A 12,015-nucleotide genomic window follows, 5' to 3' on the forward strand; every position below is an offset into this window, starting at 1 on the left:
GGAAAGCTGAGAAAACAGGAGTTTGGAGAAAGAGGTCAAGCCCTTAAGGTAGACTTATATTTACCATTTCTCTTTACTGTTATTTAAAAAGGTGATTCATGAGATAGTTACACAGGCTTTCAACATCTCAAAGACTTTTTTTTACACCGTATAGTGCTCTGTTTTCTGTTGACAAGCCTATCACTGATCACATGGTAAATAGGGAACCGAGAATGAACCTAGTGATATAAAAAGTACACCTTGATCTTCAATTCAAGATCTGAAATTTCCCCATAAACCTTGTATTCTAGCTTTAAAAAAACAGCCTGGCATTCCTAATCTTTCCATGTTTGGGGATTTCTTGGATTGTGAGGTAGTGGGAGATTTTTCTTAATCCTGAGTGTTAAGAGATCTTATTCACAGGTTTGGTTACATTAACAGATGCTGTATAAATAGAAGTGATTATATTTGTTTCGATATGCAGCTGGTTATTCACTGGAATGTGTCCATTTCTCTCAGTTCTTTTGCAAAAGTGAGTTACTTAAAGTTTGGCTACAATGGTTCAGATGCTGATGTGGCAACCCAGACCAAACATTCTTTCCTGCTTCCATCAGCAGTGCACATTCTTCGTTTAAAGGTCAAAGTAACTTAACTAGTGAGGCTGACCCATGCAGATGTGGACTGTATGAACGCAGTGTACTTTTGATTGTGCCCTCCATTGCACCCCTAGTAAGAGTTTCTTTTTGAATCAATAGATTTGATGTAGTCACAGGCAATGAATCAAAATACTGACATTTTGTAGTTTCAGTCCTGATCATAATGCCTCAGTGGAAAAAGATATACTCTGCAGATGGTAATGAATTTGCTGAAACTAGCTCATGAAACTGAAAATATTCATATATTCTTGCAAACTATTTTTATCAAAGGTGTTTAAAGGAAAAGAAGCCTACCCACACGGGAACTTGAAATTTCTCTTTCAGCAAAAGATGTCTTTTAAACCATGTTGTTCCCATTCTGGCTTAGTGTTCCTGCACAGTACAAACTATAGTGTTTATACTTGGTTATGTACCTCAGTCAGTTACAGCAGGCATGTTATCAGAGAATCATAGAATAGTGTGGGTTGGAAGGGACCTTTAAAGGTCATCTAGTCCAACCCCACAGTGAACAGGGACATCTTCAACTAGATTACGTTGTTCAGAGCCCCGTCCAACCTGACCTGGAAGGTTTCCAGGGATGGGGCATCTGCCACCTCTCTGGGCAACCTGTGCTGGTGTTTTACCACCCTCACTGTGAAAAATTTCTTCCTTATGTCTAATCTAAATCTGTCCTCTTTCAGTTTAAAACCATTACTCCTTGTCCTGTTGCAACAGGCCCTGCTACAAAATCTGTTCCCACCTTTCCTATAGGCCTCCTGTAAGTACTGGAAGGCTGCAATAAGGTCTCCCCAGAGCCTTCTCTTCTCCAGGCTGAACAAACCCAACTCTTTCAGCCTTTCTTCACAAGAGAGATGTTCCATCCCTCGGATCATTTTTGTGGCCCGCCGCTGGACCTGCTCCAGCAGGTCCATGTCTTTGCTGTGCTGAGGGCTCCAGAGCTGGACGCAGGACTCCAGGTTGGGTCTCACTAGAGCAGAGTAGAGGGGCAGAATCACCTCCCTCGACCTGCTGTTATATGGTGTGTTGTATTTACATAACAGTAATGTTTATGCATTACACAGTCCTTTTCTCTCAATTTTAGTCGTTTGCATAGAAGATTCAGTTGTACCACTGATTCTTGATAACCCAGAGTCATTTGATCTTGCTTGGGAGTGTACTGTCTGGACCTGTATGTGTTTCTCCAACCGCCAGGATGCTGCATTACAGATAGTGACAGATTTGAAGGAATTCATCCTGTATGATATAATTTTTTGTCTGTGCAATCCCTGACTTTAAAAGATAACAGGTGGATTTGTCTTCATGAAGTTCAAGAAATGCAGTCTCATTTATGTTTTAAAAAAACAACCAACACAACCTCACAATGCTAGTATTAACTAATCACCTTTTCTTTATTTCAGGTCTTCTGTCAGTCCATAATAGCTAGCTTACATGAAGGGCTATTCTTTCCCAAGACATCTGTATTTTGTAGTTAATTTTCTTTTGAAATGCAAAACAAACATTTTAATAATTTAATGTTTATACAAGTTACCATCTGTGGTTGGTAGATTAACTAACCTTATAGTATCACTCTAGTCCTTCACGGTCACCATGGTTTTGTTCTGCAAAGATGTTACTACTTCCCTCTGCTAACTCCAGAATGTCAAAGGTTGCCTTGATCTTAGCTTAGCTAGCATATATCTTTGTCCTTACTGCATAAGAAAGGGTGTAGTATCCATCAAAGAATAACAGATATGAATTTTGTATTTTGCTATAAATGGGTAATGGAATTAAGGTACTTGATACCAACTGAGATAATCAAGGCAGGAAAGAAATTGAGGTATCCTTGTGGTGTCAAACTTATCTAAAACTGCAGCTGCTTTGGTTTCTGCCATGTCTTAGGCAGTTGTATTTGCTACCCTGCTGTAAAATAAAAGAAATGTTTTGTAAGTTAAAATCCAGGTGAAGATTACATAGAATTCTGTATGTATCTGTTGTTTCTCTCTAATGAAGTTATACTAAAATCTAACTTATCTGCAGTACTTGTTTCATGCATAGTTTGCTTTGTTTTCTAGCATAATGCTCATGACATGGATGAGCTGGATGACACGTTACAATATTTAATGATTGTAGGTCAGTTTTTGTTTAAAAAAAAAATTAATGAAACATATGACACATCTGATAACCCAGACAAATTAGGAATACTTTAATGATGCTCTATTGAGTTTTAAAATACACATTTCATTGTCTAATGAAATGCAGTTAATTTAAAATGAGGAAAATGAAAATTTATTTTAGAAGCTTTCTACATGTAGAAGTTGATACTGTGTAATGGTCTATTTAAAAGAAGAGAATCAGTGCTTAGTCATCTCTTTTCTTAGTGAGTCTTTGGTTTATTGATAATTTGCTATAGGGAGATATATTCTTACGAATTACTGTAATAAATGTCTATCTGTTGGGTTATGCATGATAAATTAATAGTATAAACATTGATCTGGCAACAGGAACTGAAAAAACATGAATGTTTTACAGTCTATAATATCTGTAATGCATCTTGGCAAAGAATGTATTGGAGATTAAAAATGCAACACATTTCATTAATAGAAACAAGTTAAATACCATTTTATTGAATCAGAATTTGCATTAATATATAGCACTCATTATAGGATTATTAAGAGAGGCTACACAGCTGTTGTAATGTTCATTCTCTGATCATTGTCTTATTTTGCTCACATACTCTTTGTAGGTATATAGGATGATATGACTGACTCATTGTTTTGCACTCAAATTATGTCCTAGATACTAGGTGCTGCTTGTGATAGGTTGCACGTGAGTGTCTGGTGTATATATATAGGGGGGGAAAAAACCCCACGGGAATGTAAGTCAGGAACTCTTACCTCCTTTGAGGGATGTCTTGTTTCAGTTGTAGTATTTGTCTTTTATTTTAGAGGAAGCCCACATCTGAAGGGGACCCCACATTATAAGGAGGATCAATGTGCTCCTTCATTAAATCTAGAAATGAAGAAAGTGCTGGATTTGCAAGCATCTATCACAAGGTATGCTCCCTAATCATGTCTTAAGAAGTCTTCTGCATATAGTAGTTACTTATTAAAAAGTGAAGGGGAAACTGGATGGAGAAAACCTTCTAGTAACCTTTTAGACTAATTGATAGTAAAGACTAATAGTTACTAATACTAAGTTCCTAATAGTAAGCCTAAGGAAGTGAAAAAGTCAATCGCTGTTTAAGAGTTCATTCTTTCTGTGCTTGGCTATACTGTTATTTTTGGCATATAGAAGTACATAGCACATGTATGTTCAATATTACATTATGGTACTATAAATGTGTTTGTCCTTGGGCTCAAAAGTATGGATTAGAGATTTCCTGGGGACATGGGTACATAAAAGCAAAACCGTACATAGCGTTTCAACATTTTTCCAGCTGCCCGCAGAGGGTCCCTGTTTATCCTGGAAAAACTTTTTGTTTACCTCTTCCTTTTTCTGTGGTGATTGCCTTCCCTATAAATAAGCTTTGAACGTGCTAAATAAGTGTTTGTGAAAAGTTGGTGAAACTGTATAGCACTGAGGTAAAATGTAACGAAGTGCAATTTGGGAAGAGGCCCCACAGGAGAAAATGGATATTGGAAGAAATGCAGCATACACAAGAAAAAACTTTCCTGAGAAGCTGCAGGTTGTTACCTGCATACTAATACATTAACATTTAATAGATTAAATTAGATTAGCTTTCAGAATTTTGGAGGTGTTTCGGGAAAGATTTAGGAGAATTCTAATTTCTGCTTAGACCACAGGTTAGAAAGTGTTGTGGATTATTTGAATATATAGGCAATATTGGTGATTATCTAGGATAGATGAGTAGTTGATTGTTGACAGCAGTCTCATGTGTAGTCAAAAGTATTAAAATGATCTTCAGCAGTTCATACAACAGTTAAACAATTACTCTAACAATGCAGACCTGTTCATGAACTCTTATTCCTGGGAAAAAAATAGAGACATAAACCATATTTGTCAGCTTGGTACCCTCACTGTCTAGAGGACTTAGGCACTTAGTTTGTAACTTACTTGATTTAACTTCTCAACATAGTTGCTTATACAAGAGCCAATACTACTGTGTTGGTTACATTATTTGATTTTTCTGTGACATTGATTTGAGATGCATTTTTTTAGAGAATGACAAATACATTTGTTAGTTTGCAGTCCATGTTAGAGGATCTACTTGTTGCTACTGCTGATGGATTTCTCCATCTTGTTCACTGGGATGGTATGACCAATGGAAGGAAGGCCATCAACCTATGTACAGTTCCATTTTCTGTGGATCTGCAGTCTTCTCGGGGTAGGTTTGAGGTTTTTTTATAGCTTATGACAGTTAACCACTGGCAAAATACTGTCTAATGTAAAATATTATCTCTGTCCTCAAGAAGAGATGAGAAAAATGTGCCTTTTGTAAATATGAACAAAATAGCCTATTTAAATTAGTTGTTTACTTACAACTTCACAGAGAAAAATGAAAAGTCTGTTAGCTTGCAATATCACTGTGTTGACATATTTTTAAATTACTGATATTTTCTCAGCAGGTTCATTTTTGGGTTTTGAAGATGTTTACATCAGAGATATGGAATACTGTGCCACCCTTGATGGTTTTGCTGTTGTGTTTAATGATGGCAGAGTGGGTTTCATTACACCAATGTCAAGTAGATTCACTGCTGAGGTATATTTCCTTCAGTATTTCTAGCATGCACTCTACAATAAATGTGTTATGGTCTCTTCATTTCAGTTAGCTTTCTACTTTAAATTCTGTTCAGCTGCAAAGAAATTAAAATTTAGCAACTGCTTAACAGATAACATAAGAACAAGACTATATTTCATACCATAATTTGAACTAGATTGTTCTAGGGCTAGTATCTGTCTATGGCGGGGGGCATAATTGATAGTAGATTTAATTTTTGTTTATTGCTTCAAAATGTCATTTTCATTCTGAGGTGTTCTTACTGTCTCTGCAACAGACTTCATGTTACTAGTTTTAAGTGGGTAATAACAGGTGGTTTCTCGTATGGCAAAGGACCATGAAATAGATTCAGAATTTGTTTTAAAGGAATCTTTTCAAAGTTAGGTGTTTTCTTACCTGTAATTCAGCCTACAAACTGTACTGCATTATGTCATTCGATCTCCCTATTTTAATTACAGAAAACCCAGAAGAATTTGGGTAGTCTGTCCCAAACACCTTCACATTTACAATAGCTGCAATTTCAGCTGTTGCAGATGGGAATTTATTTTCTTGGTTTGTGTTTTGTCTTTATCCATAGTACCATCTACAGGTTTTTATTCAGTATCAAGGATATTCTTGCCTTGTAGATACTGACTGACTTTGGTTATTCAGAGCTCTGATAAACCGTTGCCTGACATACTGGCATCTTTTTGTAGTTTTTATTAAGAACAATGAAACCAGCTTTACATGTCCTGGGTTTTACTTAACTGAGCCGCATCAGTTAATCTTGACATTTGCAATTGAAATTTCCCTGAGGTGATGAAGGTCAACTCACAGATGTGTAATGGCGTACATGGGTAGCACATAGTTAGAAGCTGACTATCACCAATAAAAGCACTGTTTAACCAAAAATTCCGTGAATTCCTCTTTTACAGCAGCTCCATGGTGTTTGGGCTCAAGATGTGATTGATGGAACTTGTGTGGCAGTAAATAACAAATACAGGCTAATAGCATTTGGATGTGCCAAGTAAGTTTTGTAAGGCTGGTTCAATGAGGAGGGGGAAATGATTTCATTATAAAGCTTAAGTACTAGTTTCGTCTTACCAAGTTGTGTTGCAAGAGCTGTGAAGATGAACATGGTAAGTCGGAAGACTAGGAATAGAGGTGGTATAATCTGCTGTCTCAAGAAGGTAGGAGAGAAGAGGAAAAAATTTATTGCTGGTTGAACTGCAATTGAAATTGTTGCTGCTGTTCAGCTCTGGGGAGGAAAAAAAAAAAAGGTGGCTGGACCTTGGAAAGTGCTGCTGTCCCAATTAATCTCCCAAGCAGGATTATAAAGTCAGTTTTAAGCAGTTAATTGTAGTAATATTGGACAAGAATCATCACTTCATACCCAACAGAGAAAATGCTTTGTGAAGTGTTGATTTGGTCAGGAAAAACGTTGCCTGTTTGACTAACAGTGAATATTTATAAATTAAATGTTGTAAAAATGCTTTTAGTTGTGGTGTTTCACTTACAAGACAGTTCCTTCTATATGATACCACTTCAGCTGGTCTAGAATGCAGCTTTTTTTTAAGGCGTATTTTCTATATCTCTATATTAAATATTTTATGTATTTACATATTTAATATATATAATGTATTTATTAAAAAAAACTTGATGGTGGTTTAATCTTCAACTATCTTCTTAAGTAGTATTCTGCGTTGCAGTAACAATGCAGAGTGTTGGTGTTTGCCTCTGAAACAGGAATGGTTACTGTAATTGATACTGGTATACATTACTACACTCCTGATGAAACTTTAGCACTGAGTGAATACTGACTTCCCTTATGGATTGTCTTGCAGTTGGAAGCTGTAAATATATGTGGATTGTGTGTGCATGTGTATTTTGAGAGAAAGAAATAGTCTTAGTGCATTGGTTATTGCAGGACTGGTGTTTTGGGTCCTCCATTGCCTTCTGGAAAGTATCTTATAAATTTGTGTGACAAAGTTCTTTGAGTGTTGCTTGGCTGAATGTTTTGTTCTAGATAAATTTGCTATTAGTGAGAAAAAAAGCGGCTTTTATTAACCACTTGAAACTGATGAGAAATCCAAATGGTTGGTCGGTAGTCTAAAGCATGTGTAATCTCTTCCAGCGGCTCTGTGCAGGTTTATACGATAGATACCACCACTGGCGCCATGCAGTTTTCTCATAAATTGGAGCTGACACCAAAACAATATCCTGGTGAGCTACTTTTATTGCTATAATTTTCTAGTTGCTTTTAAGGTGTTAAGAAAATTTTTATCCTTGGCTAGTTAACAACTATTTGGTGTTTGCATTATCACTGGTAGGATTAGTATTTACTCTTGAATGTTTGTAGTTATTTACTCTTGCACATTTGTTCTTTCAGCTGCTTGCTTGTAACTGACTTCTGGATATGTTTCATATGTGATGGTCTGGTTTTTTTGTTTTGTTTTTTAATAATTCTGAATCTGAGTTAGAAGCAGCATCTCTGCAAACTACTGTTTGTTCCTTTTTAGATGCTGCAGATCTTAGTAGTTCCCACAGGTAGTCTTGAGATTGCTTTTCCATTACTCACCTGAGAATGAGAGATTATTGTTAAAACTGATAATGAATATAATAGAGGTGTGAATTAACTTGAAAAAAATTACATGGAGGGTACAGAAAAAAAATTGAGTAATCCAGCACCCTGCCCGAACTGCAGTGAACAAAAGCTTAGTGGAATTTTTCATGTAGCAGTAATGAGTATTGCGGGCTTGAGAGCAAGGAACATATAAAATGGGTAAATCCTCAACTGAAAATATGTGTTCCTATAGGATTTCAGCAACGAAAAAAAATCGTATCTGTAAATAACAGAGTTTTACAGTTGTGCTAAGTGCCAAAGGAAGGTGTTTCAAGGGTGACTATAAAGTCTTCTTTTGTCCTAAAAATCATTTTACCAAAATTGCAGTTCTATGGTTGTGTTATAGCACAGTGTATTTCTGGCCTGTTTTCATGTATTCTTAGTTTCCTATGAAACCAAACATGTATTGGAGAGAAAAAGTGAATTCTTCATTTGCTGCTTATTCTTTTTGAGATGGTCAGTTTGATGAATGCAACAAAGAAGTTAATTGAAAAATCAAGTATTTATTTCCATATATTTTTGCTTCTACTATTGTGAAAGCAGTTGAAGGACGTTTGATGTTTTTCCACATGGTATTTTATTGTCTGTTTTTTTAAACAGATATTTGGAATAAAACAGGACCTGTTAAACTAATCAGATGGTCACCTGATAGCTGTGTTGTGATGGTGACCTGGGAATGTGGAGGCTTGTCCTTATGGAGTGTTTTTGGGGCTCAGCTTATCTGTACTTTAGGAGGTGATTTTGCGTGAGTATCTTTGATGAAATTGTAAAATGTTTTATTAGAAACTTTTCTTTTTCTAATTAAAATAATTTAATTAGAAACTAAATCACTAACCTAGCTTTTCAAATCTTTTTCCATTATAATTCCTTAGATACTGGAATCATTGAATATTATTTAGGAGAGGATCATTTTAATATAAATTAAAATGCATTATTTTCTTTTTGTAGTGGTCTTTTGGCCACGAAGGCAAATTACCCTAAAGGCAGGCTTTAGCAGGCAAATATTAAAATTCCCTCAGTGCCTGGTTGTATTTGCTGAAAATGTGCTGACATCCAGAAATCACAATTCTAACAGTTTATGCTAGACATCTGATAATTGCTTTGCCTTTTAGCCAGTGTCATGGCTAAACAAGATTTATAGTTTGAGGTGAGGTTCAATATAGAACCATATGACAATACAAAGGTAGTAAGATAATTTCTTATTTTGAAGTTATTTCCAAACTCGTTCTGTTCTGTTTTTAAGGTATCAATCTGATGGTGCCAAAAAGGACCCTCTAAAGATCAGTTCTATGGTAAATATGAATGTAAAAATACTGTGATAGGATGGCTGTTAATTTTTTAAATTATTTTTAGTAAAACAGGTTTTCAGAAAATGAAACTGACTTTTTATAGCTTTATTACTTTTAAAGAGTAAGATGCCTTTACTAAGCTTCCTAACACCAGTGGTGTATTGAAGGAGGCGGGAAAAGGGGAGGATTGATGATTTTTTTTTTTTTCATGTATATGCCTGATCATGAAGTGTGTATGACATGCTTTTTGTTGGCTTTGGTTTTAGTATTAAGAATGAACACTTTTGATTTTCGTTAATATCACTTTTTTTTAATCTCGTGCTGTATTTCAGAGTACAATGAGACACATAACAACACTAATTGTAAACTTGGTGGGTTGACCCTGGCTGGTCGCCAGGTGCCCACCAAAGATGCTCTAACACTCCCCTCTTCAGCTGGACAGGGGAGAGGGAGTATAACGAAAGGCTGGTGGGTTGAGATAAGGACAGGGAGAGATCACTCAGCAGTTACAGTCATGGGCAAAACGGACTTGTCTCAGGGAAAATTAATTTAATTTTATTACAAATCAAAGTAGGATAGTAAGAACTAAAACCAAATCTTAAAACACCTTCCTCCCACCCATCCCTTCTTCCCAGGCTCAATTATGCTCAAATTTTCTCTACCTCCTTCCCCCAATGGGTGCAGGGAGATGGGGAATGGGGGCTGTGGTCAGTTCATCACAAGCTGTCTCTGCTGCTCCTTCCCCCTCAGGGGGAGGACTCCTCACACTCTTACCCTGCTCCAGCGTGGGGTCCCTCCCACAGGAGACAGTCCTCCATAAACTTCTCCAACATGGGTCCTTCCCACAGGCTGCAGTTCTTCATGTACTGCTCCAGCCTGGGTCCCTTCTGTGGGGTGTCGTCCTTCAGGAACAGACTGCTCCAGTATGTGTCCCCCACAGGGTCACAAGTCCTGCCAGCAAACTTGCTCCAGTGTGGTCTCCTCTCTCCATGGTTCCACAGGTCCTGCCAGGAGCTTGCTCCAGAGCAGGCTTCCCACAGGGTCGCAGCCTCCTTCAGGCACATCCACCTGCCCTGGTGTGGGGTCCTGCATGGGCTGCAGGTGGAGATTCGCTCCAGTGCCTGGAGCACCTCCCCCTCCTTCTGCACTGACCTGGGTGTCTGCAGAATTGTTGCTTTCACGCATTCTCACTCCTGTCTTCCAGCTGCTGTTGCACAGCAGGTTTTTTCCCCTTCTTAAATATGTTCTCCCAAAGGCACTACCATCGTCGCTGATGAGCGTGGCCTTGACCAGAAGCAGGTCTGTCGTGGAGCTGGCTGGCCACTGGCTGTGTTGGACACAGGGGCAGCTTCTCACAGAAGCCACCCCTGCAGCACCCCTGCTACCTGAACCTTGTCATGCAAACCCAGTACACTTACTTCCCTAAAATTGCTAGCTTACCTTTGGCTGTTGAAATAGCTTAACTCAGAATGTGAACTCAAGAGAAACTTAACTGCTGTTTTAATACAAACTAACTAACATGAAATCCTGCTAGTCTGTCAAATCAGTAGATGCTGATAAATATCAAGCACAGTTTTCAAGGCCTATTTTACAAACCATGATGAATTTTGCACCATACTTTAAAATGTGATTTTATTTATGTATAGCCTAGTTGCTGTGAAGATCAGCAATTTTAAACATGCGTCCCTACTGGATGTACATATTTGCAAGGACAGTACAATGTACCTTTTAAAAAACCCTAAAGACTGAAATTCTGATACCATTGAATTTAATGAACAACCACCGATGTAATTTTGGGGATGCTGATTTTTTTCATACCTGATTCTGTGGCTTTTTCGTTAGCTGCTTTATGCTGCAAACTAAACAGTGTTCATTACTTATGTGGATGTCTTGCATAGTTACATTTCATTTAATTAACATTTTTTACACAAAAAAGAAAAGAATTTAAGCTAGATTCTTACTGTTCCTTGGGGATTTTACTCCTGTGGGTTACTTATGATTCATATGACAATATATTTTAGAACACCAAACTGTTTTTTTTTTTACCAGGCTCATGTCTATCATGAAATCAGTTAAAGTAAGTTTCTGTAAGTCATGTTTTCTGAGAATATATAGTGTTGTTTTGGGGTATTTATTATTATTCTTTTACATTCAGACCTGGGGATCAGAAGGATATAATCTGTGGGTTATTGATGGGAATTCTTCTTCAAACATGAAGCCTGAAAGAGATGCAAATAATGTAGCTCGCCAATTTGGTATTCTGCAGTTTCATTTCATCAAGAGTGCACTCACTGTTAATCCTTGTATGGTAAGTTTTTTTAATTGATAAATACTCTTATTTTAGAGCATATTTCCAGTTTTCAGGTGGCCTCTTGAGTTGTTCTCTTAACAGGTTTTAACTCGATTTTGCAGCCACTAGATTGGTCTTTCTTTTTTATCACAGAGCCTTCAAAATGGAACTTTGAAAATATTGCTATGCAGTACTGTAACATTAAAACCTACTAGCACATAGTGATACAAAACCTGAGAACTGCCTTAATGCTTATTTTTCTTATTGTTTATGTAGAACTTGTTAATATGTTGATCATGTGTTCCCTTTTTTTTCTGTACATGGAGTTGCAGGTTGCTTTTTGTTTTGTTTTTAATGTAGAGTAACCAGGAACAAGTCCTCCTTCAAGGAGAAGATCGCTTGTATTTGAACTGTGGAGATGCAACACAGGCTCAGAGTTCCAGAAACACTTCAGCACACTCTGAACATAAGCCTACCAGGGA

At 37.2% G+C, this 12,015-nt stretch overlaps 1 protein-coding gene across 1 annotated transcript in view; it reads left to right on the forward strand.

Annotated features, from left to right (window-relative positions):
* The window catches only part of RIC1 (RAB6A GEF complex partner 1), a 49,966-nt gene that overhangs the window by 23,809 nt on the left and 14,142 nt on the right, over positions 1-12,015 (forward strand). Inside the window, 10 exon segments of the mRNA XM_010287719.1 lie at positions 3,560-3,667; positions 4,817-4,959; positions 5,198-5,334; positions 6,267-6,358; positions 7,466-7,554; positions 8,555-8,699; positions 9,198-9,246; positions 11,399-11,551; positions 11,894-12,013; position 12,015. The exon segment at position 12,015 is cut by the window's right edge and continues 98 nt beyond it. Of these exon segments, the coding sequence (XP_010286021.1) occupies positions 3,560-3,667; positions 4,817-4,959; positions 5,198-5,334; positions 6,267-6,358; positions 7,466-7,554; positions 8,555-8,699; positions 9,198-9,246; positions 11,399-11,551; positions 11,894-12,013; position 12,015 (1,037 nt within the window).

The sequence above is a fragment of the Phaethon lepturus genome, unplaced genomic scaffold, assembly GCF_000687285.1.
Source record: "Phaethon lepturus isolate BGI_N335 unplaced genomic scaffold, ASM68728v1 scaffold16335, whole genome shotgun sequence".
NCBI lineage: Eukaryota > Metazoa > Chordata > Aves > Phaethontiformes > Phaethontidae > Phaethon > Phaethon lepturus.